The following is a 17,421-nucleotide window of genomic DNA, read 5'->3' as shown; positions in this document are numbered from 1 at the left end:
GACAAGGGGGTAGACAGGACGAGACTAGAAAGTTACAGCATAACATGAGGAGAGAGGAGGAGAGAGAAAGGCAACACCCAGACAATGCTCCTAGAGGAGTACAGTGTGGGAACAGACAAAAACCTCAGCACATAAGCACAACAACATTTACAAAAACACGTGACTTGCAACGGGGAGTGGGAGGGGGGGTAGACAAGCAGCATCTGGACCTGCAGCCATGGTAGGCGCTGGACACAGACCCGCCAGCCACCCTGGGGAAACAAGCAGGCGAAGGCGTTGGATGGGGGTGGGGGGGTGGTGATATCTGTAGTAGGTGAAAGTTAATGTATGAGTAGGTCTGGGTTGGCACCCTCGACCTAGGCCACAATCAGTCCGATTCTGCCTATGCAGATTGTGTTGGCCAGGAGACATCCTTGGTCATAAATATATAAATACATAAATATGTTACTTTTTACCAGTCAATATCACACCTCTTCCAGTCATCGCTCTCTCTCCCTCCCACCAGAATCCTCTGCCATTATATGGGTCTCAGCTAATTAAAAAACTTGATTCAGGTGTGTATAATGTAGGGAGTCAGGTGGCTGAGCGGTGAGGGAGTCGGGCTAGTAATCTGAAGGTTGCCAGTTCGATTCCCGGTCATGCCAACTGACGTTGTGTCCTTGGGCAAGGCACTTCACCCTACTTGCCTCGGGGGAATGTCCCTGTACTTACTGTAAGTCGCTCTGGATAAGAGCATCTACTAAATGTAAATGTATAATTAGTCTTCTCCTGTTCTGTTGTAAGCCTGGATCTCAGTAGGTCTGGGCTTTGCCTCCACCTGCTGGTCACATGGCGTCCCTCCAGGGTGACCGGGGACCATATGTCACAGTACAAATACTTCATTATTGTAGTTAAGTAGATTTTTCTGGTGTCAGTACTTCACTCTTTATTTTTCAGACAACTTTTTATTTTCACTCATTACATTTTTTACAGAACTATCTGTACTTTTTACTTCTTAAATTTTCAAGCCAGGCTTGTTACTTTAGTTTTAATCTGTATTTGGTGGCATGATCAACTTTATTTCTTGTCATTGCTTTTTTCTTTTCATGGTTCACTCACAACAAACGTAAGCTGGACTATGTAGCTACTATTTAGTAAGGCAGTTTTTTTGTAGTAAAGAAAAAAAGGTTCAAAGAAAGGTTGAAATTAAGGTTTCTAAACAAAAGTTTGCATCATTGATGAGTACTTTATGAGGACTCTACTATACTCTACTGTACTTTATTGTACTCTGCTCTGCTTTACTCTACTCTGTTTTAGGCTTCTCTGTTCTCCTCTCCCTTCTCCTCCTCTCAGATTCATACTTTGTTGTAGTCATGGTTTAGATAATTTATTCAAAAAACAAATCATTTATACATTACAATTTCAGTATAGATTCTTCTTTCTAATTGAACACCCTCCGAAGTTCAGCTTAGCTAGTTTTATGTAAAAAAAGAGAATTGAAAGTTAGAAAACACCAAGCAACAAAGCGTTCAGAGAGTGACTTAGGTGTGCTGGGCCTGCTGGGTGTCTGAACAGAGCAAACTGTTCCTGATCCAGGGGACCTATTGACAACAGATGCGTGATGCTTTATTGTGGGGGTGAAAGTCCACCCTATACACGGCTCTTCTGGTCATAAATTGCTAGATAAGCGTTTGTCACAAAGGTTGGAAGGGAAGAGAGTCCTCTTTCCATTTCAGACAAGACAGACATTGTTTCATGTGGCCAAGGAACAGTTTGTACAAAAGGGTGCTAAGCCTGTGTTTCGTGAGCTTCGATCTGAGAGCGTTGATCTGAGAGCAATGGAGAAGAAGTTTTCTTTGCGGAGCATGTTGAGTTTTCTGCTTCTGTTTTGGCTCAACAAATCCCACGCCCAAGACAGTGAGTTCTTCTATCTTCTTGAACTGGCAGGGAACTTACAGCTTTGTGTTTGATGTTCATAAATAGGTGGTGGTGATTCTGTATGATTCATGTATACTGTGAATAAATCAGATTCATAAATCGCTTCAATTCTACCTCACCCGAATGACTATCAAAACTCACATCCGTTTTGCTGTCCCTGTTCTAGTTTGCTCATGGACAAATCCTTCCGTTAAAGAGAACAACCCTGTGAATGTTGTTGTCACGACGATCACCACCTCTCCAGGGGTCATCCTCCAGCTCACTGACCCCATCAACAGCAACTTCTCTCTGAGCGGGAGTGATGTGATTGCAAACATAGTTTTGGACTATGAGGTGGGTCACGAGTGAAGGACCGCTAGCCATCACACTGTCATGTTGTTCTATCTTGTTGTTTAATTTAGTTGTATTTATCGTCTTAACTGTGGCTTTTTGAAATGCAGGCAATTGTGTGGTAAAGTGTACAACAGACACTTCAATGTGTTTATTATATTTCACAGGAAACTAAATTCCAAAGAGTTGGAATTCTATGCAATATGACAGTAAGTATTTATAAATATATAAGTCGCATTTCCTAGTTGAAACATTCAATCACACACAGGCTGAGAACCAACACTGTAATAATGATAATAATAATAATAATAATAATAATAAACTTGTATGATGTCTCCACCTTTCAGTTTTCCCAAACCATGATCATATTTATTGAAAATATGAATGATAATCCACCGGTCTTTGCACAAAGCCAGTACTCTCTGAGTGTCAAAGAGGTGAGTGAAGAGATCCTTTGTCTGATTCTGTGGAGAAGCTGAATCCTAACACAGCAACAGGGAAATTTAAAACCATATCTTTTGTAAAAAAACCCAAACAGCTGACACCTGTTGATACGTCTGTTGGTACAATTTCTGCCACCGACAGAGATGATGATCGCCTCTTCTACACCCTGGATCCAGACAAAGTAAGAATCTCACTCTTGGTGTGTCTTGATTGGAGATGAGTCTTTTCAATTCTCATCTTTCTTTTCCCAAATTGTTTGTTCTCACAGGCTGGCTTTAAACTGCGAGGAATCAACACTGCTGATATTATGGTGCAGAGTGTTTTAGACTATGATACCGTCAAAAGTGTGTCGCTTACACTATATGTTCAGGTAAGTTTAGTCTCTTTTCAGATTCCAGATTTATACTGAAGTCAATGTTTGTGCTTTAGAATTGTTTATGCATTTGTATGCTGAGAATATTGGTTAGATCTGTGTGCATTGTAGTTTCACATTTCTGAACAGCGTCAAAGTTAGGTTGAACTTCTGCCTGGGTTCTGGAAAGGATCAAGTGTGTTTTATGGGGCTGTGATAACAGATTCTACAGCAAAGCAGTGAGTGACGTACTTTATGAACACAGGCTGTTTGTGGTTCCAGGACACTCCACCAGGGGGCGCCCCGGGGGGCGGACTCTCATTCACAGCCTCGGCCACCATCCTCGTCACCATACAAGACATTGACAACCGCCCTCCGTGGTTCCAGCCCTGCACCTCCACCGTCGTGGGCACAGCCAAGATCTGCGTCAGCCACGGATACTCAGGCCAGGTCAACCTCACAGTCCAGGAGGTGGGCCCCAAGCAAGGCCCAGGGAGGCCCTCTGTGTTTATCTCTCTCTCTTTTTAGATATATTTTTGGCCTTTTATGTTTTTTTTGGACAGAGACAGTTAGATGTAGACAAGAGGGGGAGAGAGGGGAAGACATGCAGTAATGACCCAAGCCGGAATCGAACCGCTGCGTGCAGCCCTCAGCCCGTATGGTAGGCGCTTACGCGCCCTACCCAGTGAGCGACGGGGTCGACCCAAGCCCTCTTTCAAGGGAACACTAAACCGGTTGCGTCCACTCACACATCCAGCAGCAACTTGTCTCTGCAAGACCTCCAGACATCTGGAGAAATGTTTCGCCAAAACTAAAGTGCTTGAAACTGCTGCAGCCCACAGGGAAGTATTTACTGAGTCTGGAATCTCTGTATGTTCATTGAATGTTTGTCTGGGGTATGTTGCAGGTTGGTGCGTTGTCCTTACAACCTGGACCAGTGTATGCCATTGATGGAGACTCTGGTATAAACGAGGAGATAACATATAGTTTTCTAAGTGGTAAGTATGTACAGCTTAAAATACCATGCAATTTACAGTAACAACAGCATTTAGTTCTAATGTCATACTGCTTATTTGTCTTGTTTTGTCCTTAAAGGGAACGAGGCGGGCATATTTGAAATCAATGCAAACAGTGGGAACATCACGATGAAAAAGCCAGTGGACTTACCTGGCCCTCTGGTTCTAACAGTCCTGGTAACAGATGTTTCATTTGCTCAGTTCAAACACCACTCAGCCTCTAGTCAACAGTGTCTAATATCCAATTACACCAGATACTTTCAATGATCTTTATTTTATTTTTGATCAGGCCATGCAGCAAGTGGACAGCGATAAGTTTGCGACCGCCACAGTTACCCTGGAAGTTGTGAAGAAGAGTTTGAACCTGCCTATGTTCACCCAGCCAGAGTACGAGGGTTTCATCTCAGAGGACGCCGGCCAGGGCAGCATGGTCCTGGCCGGGAGAGGCTCCACCACGCCGCTGAGAGTCCTGGCAGCCGACAAGGACTTTGCAGACGTGGGCTGTGTTCCTTTCTCCCCGGGGTTTAGGCTTGCTCAAACAATTTACAGACTTGTGCAGGCTGGTTGGCAGCCGTTTGAATAACCCAGTCTCTCGTCACACAGGGAGTGAACCCAGATGTGAGGTATGAAGTTCTCGGGACAACAGACTTCTCTGCCACTCCGCAAGGCTTCATCCTGTTGGCCAAAGACCTCAGTCCAGGAACTGTGACCATACAAGTAAAAGCGTTAAGGAGTTGAACAGTTTCATCAGACTGAAGTGTGTGTGTCAGTCATGCCCTTTGTCTGAGTCATGCCAATCAACCTTTAGTATGAACCTTTCCTTTTCTCCTTCTCAAGTTAAGAGCTGTTGACTCATCAAATGAAGAATCAAGCACGGCACCATTAGTCGTAGAGGTTACTCCAGGTGAGAGAGAACTAATGTCCTGACATATTTACAGAGCCATGTTGATTGCAAACCAACCTTGCTTTCGTCTGCATGCCCACATGCTACGCCCGTAGCTCTGCCTTGCTCCTGGGTTGTGTAGGGGCGTGGGAGAGCTTGCTCGCTTGCATGCTGAATGCAGGTGTCCCTGCTTTCTCTGCAGGAATTCCAACCACAACCACGGCAACCACATCCTCCACAGACATGCCGCCCACGTCCGTAGACGTGACCAGTGACACCACACATGTACCTAACTCCTCCACCTCTAACCCCAGCATGACCTCTCAAGACAGTCTCACTTCCACCTTATCAGCCCGTACAGAGAGTCCTACAGGTAGAACCACTCCCTCCTCACTGAATCTGTCCCTATGACAACAATATATGGATAACAATGATCCATTTTTATACAGGGGGACAAAAAAAACACACACACACACACATGGAGACACACACACTCAGAAATCTATCTGGTGGCTTTCTGCTCAGTAACACTGAAATGGGACCCAATGTTTCATGGTCAAAAATCGATCTCACACAATCAGATTGCTTTAGACTTCCCTCAATCAGACTGCACAATCAACCACACCTAGCCCAAATTCAATCGGTTTCTGTTTCAAATTCAGTCTGCTCCAATTTCTCTCATGACCTTTGACCCCCACAGAGGGTGTCCTGGGGACGGGGGGAGATGGGTACAGTGTGGTGGACATGGTGGCGCTGGGGGTCAGTCTCGCCGTCCTCCTGGTCATCTGCATGGTGGTCATTGGACTCCTCGTTCTTCACCTCCAGAAGGGAAAAGCAGCCTGGAGGAAACTGTCTGAAGCCAGCATCTTCCGCAGCTCTGTGAATATCTTTATGAATAGAGAAAATACTTACTTAGTAAAAAAAATGTTTTTCCATTGATTGCGATTTGAATTGACAGTATTTGTAACTCTGGAGTTGACAGGCTGATAGGTCTAGATAAGAAATATGTTTTGTAAACCCTGAGGTCTGCATCAAATTATTCATTATCATGACACTAACTTTTTAGGTCTAGGTTACCTTCAGTCTGGCCTCCTTCTCGATGATCCTCATCATCATGTTTGTCCCCTCATGCAGCTGGGAGCGGGCTCCGGCGGGGCCAAGGAGGGGGTGCAGTACACCAACGAGGGCTTCCAGAAGGACGATGACGCCAGCAGCACCGGCTCACACGTCCCAGACGAGGTGGACGTCCGGCGAGGAAGCGGCCCGGGGGCAAGGGCAGTGGAACTGCCCCAGGAGGAGGTGGTCCCGAGGGCCTCGGCCCCGCTGCACGCCCTGCTCCCTGACAGCAGCAGCCTGGACGGATCAGACCCGGCGGACAGCGAGAGGGAGGTGAAGCCCATCCTCACCAAGGAGCGGAGGGTGGAGGAGGGGTACAAGTCTGTCTGGTTCAAAGAGGACATCGACCCCAACGCCAAGGAGGAGGTGGTCATCATCCCTAACAACGCGGACCGGGACGGGGATGATGAGGAGTCTCTGGGAGGTGGGGAGGAGGAAGATGATTTGCCACGCTCGACTCCGAAGGTGTTCTTTACTAACGCTGATGTGGACAGTGGACTTGAGGGTCAAAGTAACCAGGAGTCCGATGATGATGAGATTCAAATATCTGACCTCTAAGGAGGAAAAGATTCTGTCTCTCGGAGAGAACTGACGGGTAATGTTGCTCAAGTTCATCCCCACTTGAAACATCACAGAAATCAAGGGTCTTATTTTCATTAACGACACGTGATTAGATGTTGACCTCTGCCATTATAAATTACTTGCATTGATTTGATTAGTTGCAGTTTGGGCTTACATCACGTTAAAGCTGGCTAGCTTTTGACCAAGGACAATCTTAGTATTTATCACGTCTCTTAAACTTGGCAGAGCAGTTAAAAAAAGTGTTAATTACTATTGTTTATCTAACGAACCAAGCTTAGTTGCTTAATTTTCTAAATGTATTTTTGTGTATGCCACTTAATATGTTGCAATATGAAAATAGAGGTGTGGTTTAATACGTTTCTATTACATAATTTATTGGATGCCTACTATAGTTTTATCTTTGTAAATATGTAACAATAATGTAAGTCAAATCTATAATAAACATTCTGAGTAAAAAGTTTCCAACATAGTATTCATTTTACCAGTCTCAAAGGAGACTAGTAGCTACTTAAATAACTAACAACACAAAGCAACAAGTCACCCATTGTTACTGCTTGTTTATGATATGGTTCTCGATAACAACAGTGGTGGCTGTAAAACTTAATACACCGATGACCACAACCGCCCGTTGTACTTTAATCAAATAATCCATACACAATAATCGTAAAATCTTTGTGAGAAGGTAGTCCAGCTTCCCTAATGCTAGATTTACAACACCTAACCTAACTTTGATCCTATTTCTTCATAAAAGCTAAGCATTTACGAGTCTAACAACAGAATTTTCATTTTGCAGAATGTGTATAATTCCCTCCCAGTACTTTGTGACTGAGGCCACAGTGCAGAGTGCAGACAGGATCTGCAAAGGAAACTGCCATTTCCCCATAGCAACAGCGTAACCATAACATATGCTGATAACCACAAGTTCTGTTCCACCCATCAGATCCGACCGTGGAGACAACATGCAGGACACGCCGAGGCCAGACAAACAGGAAGTCTCACTTTTGATGACTTTCACAATTTAAAAGAGATTCTGAGGTGTTCTATTTAAAAAGACAATTGAATTACTGTGTCGATAAACAATTTCAGAGCATGGCCGATGTCTGATTGTTGGGATTTGTAAAACATTGTCAGTAATTATTGGGATACGTGAATATACTTTAGAAACAATAAGTTGACTAAATAAAAAACAAAAACTTATGTTTGGCAATTTTTCAGTCCCTCAAACGGTACTTTCATCATGACATGTAATGTTAGGTCAGTGAGTAGTTGATAAACATTAGAATACCACAGTTCTGCACAGTGATCCAATGCTTCCCTCCACTGGTCAGTGTGGACATACTGTGCCAGCACCATCTACAGTGGAACTGCCTTTTATTCACTACAGTATGGGAACTTTATACATAATTCAATACTGAATCTTATTTCCTTAAATCCTTCAAGAAAGTCCTGTATAAACTCACGCCATTATGCTCTCACTCCATCAATCTATCACTCCATCACGCTGTCACACCATCACGCTCTCACATCATCATTCCATCACGCTCTCCAGCATCACGCCATCTCTCCACCCCTCCCTCCCCCCAGCGTGGCGCCCCCTGGTGCAAGGAGCAAGCCGTCCACGCAGTGGACGTGTGGCTGCAGCAGGCGCAGGATTGGGCTGGGTGGAGCTCCAGCCAGGCAGAAAACCTCGTCCACCAACAGGCCCCAGCCCCGCAGGGTCAGCAGGGCCCGGGCACACACGTCCCTGGAGCCCCACACCGTCACCAGGCCAGCCCGCAGGGGGCTGCCCACCAGCCCAAACCTGCTCCTCATCTCACCCATCTGCACGGCAAACTCCTTCACCAAGTCCTGAGGAGAGATGACAGGGCAGTGTGAGGGGGCTGGGGGATGACAGGGCAGTGTGAGGGGGCTGGGGGATGACAAGGTAGTGTGAGGGGGCTGGGGGATGACAGGGTAGTGTGAGGGGGCTGGGGGACGACAGGGTAGTGTGAGGGGGCTGGGGGGTGACAGGGTAGTGTGAGGGGGCTGGGGGGTGACAGGGTAGTGTGAGGGGGCTGGGGGATGACAGGGTAGTGTGAGGGGGCTGGGGAATGACAGGGTAGTGTGAGGGGGCTGGGGGATGACAGGGCAGTGTGAGGGGGCTGGGGGATGACAGGGCAGTGTGAGGGGGCTGGGGGGTGACAGGGCAGTGTGAGGGGGCTGGGGGGTGACAGGGCAGTGTGAGGGGGCTGGGGGGTGACAGGGCAGTGTGAGGGGGCTGGGGGATGACAGGGCAGTGTGAGGGGGCTGGGGGAATCAGTGACGGGGTTATGCGTTCGTAACACGACCAATCAGAAAACACCAGTGATTGATGTTGTGGATGGAGCGTCAGCTGTGTGTCAGGTTGCTACCTTGGCAGCTTTGAGAGACTGCAGCTGTGGCTCAGTCAAGCCCTGTCCTCTCAGACTGGAGAGGTCGTCCTGGGAGAAGCCGAGGGCGTCGCCTGAGAACACGACTTTGAGCTCCTTCCAGGCCTGCTGCCCTGAGGCCTGCTGCCCTGAGGCCTGCTGCCCTGAGGCCTGCTGCCCTGAGGCCTGCTGCCCCGAGGCCTGCTGCCCCCAGGCCTGCTGCCCCGAGGCCTGATGCCCCGAGGCCTGCTGCCCCGAGGCCTGCTGCCCCGAGGCCTGCTGCCCCCAGGCCTGCTGCCCCGAGGCCTGATGCCCCGAGGCCTGCTGCCCCCAGGCCTGCTGCCCCGAGGCCTGCTGCCCCGAGGCCTGCTGCCCTGAGGCCTGCTGCTCCCAGGCCTGCTGATGGAACAGAAGTGCAGAGGGAACACCTACAATGGCAGAAATACAAACAAAATGATATGGTGACACAAATTTAGGACGATTCTTCATACCAAGCTACAAAGCTATACATTTGTGTCAAGTCCATCCAAAACAATACCTTGTTGTGAAGCCTGGAACACATCATTTCTGTCCGTTGACAAGAACAGCTTTGCGTCGCTTGATTGTAAGCTCTCTACGTTGTCATCTTTGTTACAAAAGCAAAACCTGCCGATAGCAAGACCTGCACCCAGGTAATACAGACACCATCAACCATAAGACACTAAAGTCCCAGACTACAAGGTAATAAAGACACCATCAACCATAAGATACTAAAGTCCAAGGTAATACAGACATCATCAACCATAACATACTTAAGTACCAGACTACATCATGTAACCACTTAAGTTGGGCGAACCAAAAGCATTTGGTTGTATATTTCAAAAGCCCATATATTAAATTTGATATGTGTACTGTAATCACTGCAAAGAAAAAAAGTCTGACTTTCAAATTGGAAGTACCATAATGCTTGACACTGGCAATGATCTTTGAGTTGGTGTCCTTGCTGTAATTAGATAACAGGATCACATCAAACAGCAAAGTTTCTGCTGGATTTTTGTCCAACAGTTTTTTGTTCACTTGCTGCACTGCCTAACAGGGAAATACAAATATTCAAATTCAGTTGCTTACTCGACTAGATGTCTGACAGGTTAATAGTTAATACACTGACCACAACAGGCCATTTTCTGCAAGAACCTCTGTTGCACCAAAAGCTGTGACCCATCAGAAACCGTGACCGCAGCTGCACATGCGTGTACAATATTTTGAAGTTTAACTTCTTTCTTAAGCAGTAACAGTGGGGTCACATATTCTGACAACTTACCCAATGTGCTGGTCCATTACATATTTAGTTATTTCTTTTCTTTACAGTAGAATATGATTATTTAAAGTTTTAAATGTAAGTCTAGTGTAAGGTGTTAGGTAGGTTATTACAAATGTAACTCGTGCATTCAGTCACAAAGAAATATATGTTTAGAAACATTTCAGAGAAAAAGTACCTAAATATATTTGATTAAATTTCAGATAAACATATGTTAATACCGCGAATAATCATGCGGTCGCAGTTTCTGATGGGTCACATCTTTCGGTACAACACCTCCTGCACCAGTGTAACCCAATAGGCGGGTGCGTCTTGAATCCTGTAATTGAATTGTGTTTTGTTTTGGTATCGATGCCCGTTACCTCGATGAACGAGAACGCTGGCCCCTTTTTCAGAAGGTCTGGTAAACCTGGGTCTTGTTCTGTCTCTGAGTCAAAGACAGCTTGGGATGACACTGCGACAACAACGGCTTGAGATGACCTCTGCAGGAGAAAACACGAAACATGTAGCAACTAACAAAACTTTCAAGTTCAAGTGCCTATCAATACATTCACATTTACATTTAGTCATTTAGCAGACGCTCTTATCCAGAGCGACTTACAGTAAGTACAGGGACATTCCCCCGAGGCAAGTAGGGTGAAGTGCCTTGCCCAAGGACACAACGTCAGTTGGCATGACCGGGAATCGAACTGGCAACCTTCGGATTACTAGCCCGACTCCCTCACATACTACATTTTATTCTTACCTGTTCAACATCGGTATTGCGCACGATTGAACACATTGTTTTTGATAAACATGTAAGTTGCAGAAGGATTTACTTTTCTTTATTTACACTTCCCTTGAAGTGGATTTTTGCAGATGTGAGAGGATCGCCTCTGACTATAATTTGAGTTTGTATAGCCTATTTACAATATGCTTAAAGTCTGGGCTTTTGTGTGTCTTTCGCAAACGTAATGTTGACAAAAAACAACAACTTGATCGCTAAAGTTGCACTTAAAACTAGCTAAGTGCAGATATCAAATCCGTCAGCTGATGTGCTGTTCGATTATTATCTTTTCCGTACTGTACTCTTGACTATCCAAGCCACAGAAATACTGCCACCCACTGAACAGGAGTAGTATCGTGTGCAAAATATTGACTTGTCATATATATTTTATCCAACATACCAATGATTACGATAATGATTAGTCTAAATTCACGCTGATGTCATTAATGAAAATTAATTAGCCTTTTTTTTGCCATATAAACTGGTCTCCATAAGATAAGCAGCACATGTAATTGGCAGATGGGGAACATCATTTTACATAGGGATGTAACTAAACCGGTTCTATTGTGTAATTTCTGTGTAAATTAAATAGTCGTATGTTTCTGAAACAGGAGAGTTAGCCACACCAGGATGATGTATTATTTTATTTGCTGTGCAAAATACAATAGCTGACACACAAACAGATGTTTGTTTAAGATCCACAGGTGGTGTATTTGTGCATTCCAGTGTGCACAGGTGAACACACACACATCTTAGAACCTCCTGGTCACACACACGCACACAAAGACTCTTACAGAATGTGTCATTGTGTGTACTTGAGGTGTGGTGCTCTAAGTTAGCATTCAGAGGACATGCAAGACTGTGGGGCTTTCATGACAGACCACGTCACAGAAACCCACCAGACGATGTACGGTCCTCGACATGGATTGAACACATGAATGGGCTCAAGAAATAACAAATGATTGGAAAATACTTCAAGCAAATCAAGAAATAAGTTTTTCTGACACAGGATCTTGTAGTCAGGTATGAATCCATTTCTCTACTGTTTTCTCTGCCATCACTTACTTCTCACTGTTACAGAACCAGTTCACTCTGAGTTTAAACTGCACATGTAGAAGTACACTTTGTTGTATTAGTAGTCATTCAGATTCTTTACAGTGTGTTCCTGTGTTGTGTCCAATCCAGCAGGCGTTATGACAAACATTTACAAGAGCACAATGACACACAATCCTCAATTTTCTTGAAACCCCACAAAAAAACTTGCGGCCCAGTTGTAGACTACGAACAGGGTGCATCAAGTAAGATGGCCTGTCAGATAGATGTTTAGTAGCTGTCTGGATATTGCCACCAGACAGTTTCCTCTTAATGATCAAACAAAGCAGTATGTTTAAGGGCCGACCCAGCTACTTAGACTGGGAAGTAACTTCCTTCCGTGACTTGTTGTTATCCTGTAGAACTCCCGCTATCCAGATCATTTCAAGGGTAAAGAACTAATTCAACACAGTCGTCAAGTAAGGATACCATCTGGAATACACTTGTAACCTAACAGTGAGTTTTTCTCTCTCTGTACTAGATAACATCGCTTTAGAACACTTTATTCACACTTTTGAACGTTTTATAGTTCCTACAATCCATGATTTACCTTTTTTAGTCCATTGTTGATAAGAGATTAGGGCACATTTCATTTTTAGGCAAGCTTTTATCTCTCAAATAACACTTTTCAGATGATCTTTTACTCTCATCTACTTACTTACTTTAGCTACTAAAACCCCTTCCAGGGCTTTAGGGCCAGTGTATAGTAGAACTCAGTTTGTCTCAAGCTTTCAATGTTGACACATCCAAACGTTAGTAAACTCTAACTCGACATGGTCTGCTTCCTACAGCTTGTATTTTACAGCCTATAATCTTAAAACTGTTTTTTTCTGTTTCTTAACCGTAGAAAACAATTTGATCTGTTGATGAATCATGCTCTCAGTTGTAAGGTTCTGTATCTGTCATCACACCCTCAAGTTGTTTGCCATTGGCGTAGGCCTGTCTCTGCTAAGGCATGAACGGTTTTGCAGTGTGTGTGTGGAGTGGGGAAGGGATGAAGTGGACCTGAGATTTATAAAGAGATAGCTTGTCTTGTGGCTTCTCTAATCCAACTCTGAAACATGAAACATCTGTGATGCTTTTAATGAGAAGGAATGTTTGGGTGCGCTGTGCGCTCCTTGGCCAACAGAGGGCGCTGCAGTTCAGGCAACCTCAGCAGTGACGATGGTGCGAGTTTCATCCGTCAAGACAGGAACCAAGAGCCCTTAGGACTGAGCTAGAGGCTTCTCCTCGGCACTGTGTTTCTGATGTTCTGCTCTCACTGCTTTAGGTATCTGCTACCTCATCTCATTCACCATGCCTCCCCAGTCCCACCCAACTAAAGCCAGAATCCCCACAACCACAGCCTCCCACTCTAACAGCACCTCTGCTCCCACCTCTATCATCCCTGACTTTATTTCTCAACTCCTGGACAAAATCCCTTGTGAGTACACCAGCATCCTCTTACTGAGCTCGCTAAACCCTCTGGCCTAGGTTCTGCCTCTGGCTGCCTCCGTCTGCCTCTTACTGCTTTCATCTGCCTCTGTCTGGCTCTCTCTACCTCCATCTGCCTCCCTTCTGCCTCCACCTGCCTCTTTCCGCCCTGGTACTTTGTCTGGGATGGAGCACCGTCTGGGCACCTGTTCCATCCCATCAGATCTAATTCCACGTCAAGCGCACATTTCTTCCCTCTCAATTTTCACTTGTTACAAGTTTATCTCTGCTTAATCCTCCCGGCTTTGCTGCAGCCTCATGCTTGTCGTGCGTGTCATAGCGAGGCACTTCTGTGTTGGATCTCAGGTCGATAGTGAGGCACAAGTATTTTTTTGAAACTCTACTTGTTCTTTACTCTCTCTGTCTCCGTCGCAGTGCCAAGATGGGCGATCTATACAATAGCTGCCGTGATCCTCTTCTTGTTTCTGGTCTGTATTTTGTGTATCTGTGCCAAATGCTGCTGCAAGAGTAAAAAGAAACAGAAGAAGAAAGACAAGCAGATGGATCTGAAAGGCCTGAAGGAAACCTCAACCTCTGCACTGGTGAGTGAGTAACGTTCTCTATGTGCAGGAACATTCTACGGGCTTTATCGTGTTGTAAGAGTAGTCTAGATAGAAACTGTATGAAGTGTTTGGTTGGGGATCTTAGGGGAGTGAGTGTGATTGGCTGGTTACAGTAGTAACTCCTGTTGACGGGCAGGTCCAGCCTGGGGCAGATGATGCGGTCTACGGATCGACCAAGGAACCAAGAGGACAGCTTCTCTACTCCCTGGAATACAACTCACCCCAGTCCGAGGTCAGGGGTCAGGGGTCAGGGCTGGTGACACTGTGGTGGGAGGGGCTTCATCACACACAACACAGGAGTGGCAAAGACGTCACAGCTGTTCTATCAAACGTTGCATTTCTAAATGTCTGGTTCCTCGTGTGTGTGTGCTGGCCTGGAGCTGTATCTGAAGCAACCGTGTTCTCTTTCAGCTCACTGTGGGGATAAAAGAAGCTAGAGGGTTGAAAGCCATGGACACGGGGGGAACTTCTGACCCTTATGTTAAGGTCTACATCAGCCCCTCCAAGTCCAAAACATGCGAGACCAAGGTCTTTAGGAAAACCCTAAACCCAATTTTCAATGAACTCTTCACATTTAAGGTACTGTTCAGTTCATTTAGTTGTGTTTTGATTCATCACATCTTTTACAATACATCGTACATAAATACTACTCAAATTGTTTAATGAACCAGACTAATTGTTGATTTTCTGTTTGGCTTGGTTTACTCAGTTTAATGTCCAGTTCATCTGTAATTACTGCTAATTTCTGACTCGTATTTAATGCTCAGATCCCCATGGCAGAGCTGAACGAGTGCACAGCAGTCATGCAGGTCTTTGACTTCAACAAGTTCACCAAACACTGCATCATAGGCGAGATCCGGTTGCAGCTCAGCACCGTCGACTGGAATCACGTCATCGAGGAATGGCGAGATCTGACGGAAGCGTCCAAGTTTGATGTTCGAAACTTGATCTTTTTCTCAAAAGAATATACCGGAAATTTACTACTACACTTCCAAGAGTTTCTGACGCTGCCAATTGAAATAGTATTATAACTAATATAAGTAAGACTGTGGCTACACATTTTCTGCTGTCATCAATAACTGTAAGTCATAGGCTATATGGATGGCTCTTCTGCTGTTATGATTACAGAACGAGAACCTGGGAGAGATATGTTTCTCCTTGCGCTACGTCCCCACTGCCAGCAAGCTAACTGTTGTCATCCTAGAGGCCAAAAACCTGAAGTCTATGGATCCAGGCGGGTCATCAGGTCAGTTCTTAGCCTGACTCTTCGAGGCGGTTGCTTGGTGACACACCACAGAGGATAGGCTCATCGCTTGTTAAAAATAATTTAAGAAAATATCAATTAGCGTTCCTTTCAAATAACCGTTTATTTTTCTTATTCTGCGTATGGGCAAATCACCTGAAGAACTCATTTAATAGGCCTAGGGGAGCTACTTGTTAAAGTAACCTGTCAAAACAACCTTCCTGTCCGTGTTTAGATCCTTACGTGAAAGTGCAGCTCACTTTAGATAAGAAGAAGTGGAAGAGAAAGAAGACATCGGTTAAGAAGAACACTCTGAATCCCTACTTCAACGAGTCTTTTGACTTTGAGGTGTCGTTTAATCAAATCAAAGTGAGTACAGTAGGTTTGAGTGAACCCAACATAGGTTTACGGACATACTGGTGCAAAGTCTGACAAGTTCAGCATGAGAGTAACTGTCCTGTTCTCGGCTGTTTGTCCAGAGGGTTCATCTGGTGATCGCCGTATGGGATTACGACAAGATGACGCGAAATGACGCTATCGGCAAGATCTTTCTGGGGTGCGACGCGTCTGGGAACCAGCTGAGACACTGGGCAGACATGCTGTCCAGCCCTCGCAGGCCCGTGGCTCAGTGGCACACGCTGCTGTCAGCCCAGCAGGTGGACAGCACCCTGTCTCTCAAACGCGCCATAAAGATCCCGTTCATGGATAAGAGTTAATAGACAACGGTTACCGGTAGCCAACTATTTACGCTAACATACCATAATGCACATGTAAATAATATACGCTTCCAGGTTTTCATTTCAAATGAGTTATTAACAAGCTGTTTTTGTATATTGGAAATGATTTAATTTAGTATACATTTTCCATTACAACACTTTTTATAGTCCTTTATACTGAATGCTGCTTTAATTGTACAGACACTGAATTAGAAGGCTTCTGAATGAAGTCATACTGTACCAATTTTCCTGCATTTACCTTCCCTTTCAAATTGGTGTCAGGAAGATGCCCTTTCTGCACTTTTATAACACTGCCCCTAAAGATTTGAAATAAATTAATCTGCACTTAATTTATTCTATTTGCACGTTCCCTGACCTATCTCAAGGGATGTGTGCTCTGCACAGCACACTGAGACACAGCAGCTCTGCTCTCTCCTGTGACAGCAGGAACATCGGGGAATCATAACCACCACAGCAGCTCTGCTCTCTCCTGCCACAGCAGGAACATCGGGGAATCATAACCACCACAGCAGTGTCAGCTCGACACACACAAGCCTGCACCTTGTTCGCCTAATTAGCATGAGTCCTCCTGGTACTGACAACAACAACAGGTTTCCCTACTTCAGCACCTATTCAGCCTCGTCAAGACCTCCTCATTAGGATGCTGGGATCCTGAAAGAGCCCTATCTGGAAAGATTACTCTCAGGGGGTGCTGCTTACGTCAGCCTTATTAAATATACATTTTAAATGACATTCTACAAAAGGCTCATGTTGTGTAGCTTACAAAGCAGTAAGATTACAAGATGCCATGCAAGTAAAGCAGCTTTTATCAAATGCACTTTAATTTATAGTGTCCTAAAGGAACAGAGTAGATTTGGGGTCCATGAGCACTGCTTCCATGATGGGGGAAGTGGCTAGGCTCAGGTGTGTTCCATGAACAGGAGGGGTTTAGGACCCAGTGAGGGCTCCAGGGACCGTAGGTCATGACTCAGTGTGCTTTGAACTCACCCTGCTCTGATCCTCAGGCTGTGGAGCCTGTTCTGAACAGGCCCATGACACAGCAACGACTGGGTGACCTATGGTGAAACACAGGAGGATGCTCAAACAGCCGGCAGGGGCCCTGCAACCTTACCAGCTTCATCCAGTCAAAACCATCCCTATACAGAGAGAGCTATTTAGATAATATTATTTATATGCATGAAACCAGACCAAAAAAGTCAGTAAGAGAGTCATTAGAATACAAA

General features: G+C 45.2%; 3 protein-coding genes across 6 annotated transcripts; 2 read left to right on the top strand and 1 right to left on the bottom strand.

The window, feature by feature from the left end:
* Positions 1–1,689: 1,689 nt before the first annotated feature.
* On the top strand, positions 1,690–7,072 carry cdhr5b (cadherin-related family member 5b). 2 transcript variants are annotated; one of them, XM_067235483.1, is made up of 15 exons: positions 1,690–1,896; positions 2,084–2,250; positions 2,415–2,456; positions 2,595–2,684; positions 2,786–2,872; positions 2,960–3,061; positions 3,326–3,514; positions 3,951–4,041; positions 4,139–4,236; positions 4,349–4,555; positions 4,663–4,776; positions 4,897–4,963; positions 5,145–5,315; positions 5,643–5,821; positions 6,077–7,072. In XM_067235483.1, exons 1-15 carry the CDS (start codon positions 1,818–1,820, stop codon positions 6,614–6,616), a joined length of 2,223 nt encoding a protein of 740 aa, XP_067091584.1. In that variant the 5' UTR covers positions 1,690–1,817; the 3' UTR covers positions 6,617–7,072. The 2 variants fall into 2 exon arrangements, with proteins under 2 accessions (XP_067091584.1, XP_067091585.1); XM_067235484.1 differs by lacking the exon at positions 5,145–5,315.
* Positions 7,073–8,191: 1,119 nt separating this feature from the next.
* On the bottom strand, positions 8,192–11,331 carry LOC136942301 (cytosolic 5'-nucleotidase 1A). Its single transcript, XM_067235150.1, has 6 exons — positions 11,070–11,331; positions 10,687–10,806; positions 9,966–10,095; positions 9,566–9,688; positions 9,031–9,455; positions 8,192–8,488 (listed from the first exon to the last, which is right to left on the bottom strand). Exons 1-6 carry the CDS (start codon positions 11,103–11,105, stop codon positions 8,192–8,194), a joined length of 1,131 nt encoding a protein of 376 aa, XP_067091251.1. The 5' UTR covers positions 11,106–11,331.
* A 662-nt stretch (positions 11,332–11,993) lies between these two features.
* Positions 11,994–16,527, top strand: syt8 (synaptotagmin VIII). 3 transcript variants are annotated; one of them, XM_067234335.1, is made up of 9 exons: positions 11,994–12,113; positions 13,453–13,605; positions 14,031–14,197; positions 14,355–14,450; positions 14,630–14,797; positions 14,986–15,153; positions 15,347–15,464; positions 15,697–15,830; positions 15,941–16,527. In XM_067234335.1, the coding sequence occupies exons 2-9, from the start codon at positions 13,479–13,481 to the stop codon at positions 16,175–16,177; spliced, it is 1,215 nt and encodes a 404-aa protein (XP_067090436.1). In that variant the 5' UTR covers positions 11,994–12,113; positions 13,453–13,478; the 3' UTR covers positions 16,178–16,527. The 3 variants fall into 3 exon arrangements, with proteins under 3 accessions (XP_067090436.1, XP_067090437.1, XP_067090438.1); XM_067234336.1 differs by lacking the exon at positions 11,994–12,113 and adding an exon at positions 12,527–12,638; XM_067234337.1 differs by lacking the exons at positions 11,994–12,113; positions 13,453–13,605 and adding an exon at positions 12,579–12,638.
* Positions 16,528–17,421: the final 894 nt, after the last annotated feature.

The sequence above is a fragment of the Osmerus mordax genome, chromosome 4 (assembly GCF_038355195.1).
Source record: "Osmerus mordax isolate fOsmMor3 chromosome 4, fOsmMor3.pri, whole genome shotgun sequence".
Lineage (NCBI taxonomy): Eukaryota > Metazoa > Chordata > Actinopteri > Osmeriformes > Osmeridae > Osmerus > Osmerus mordax.
This window is presented reverse-complemented; position numbering and strand designations above follow the sequence as displayed.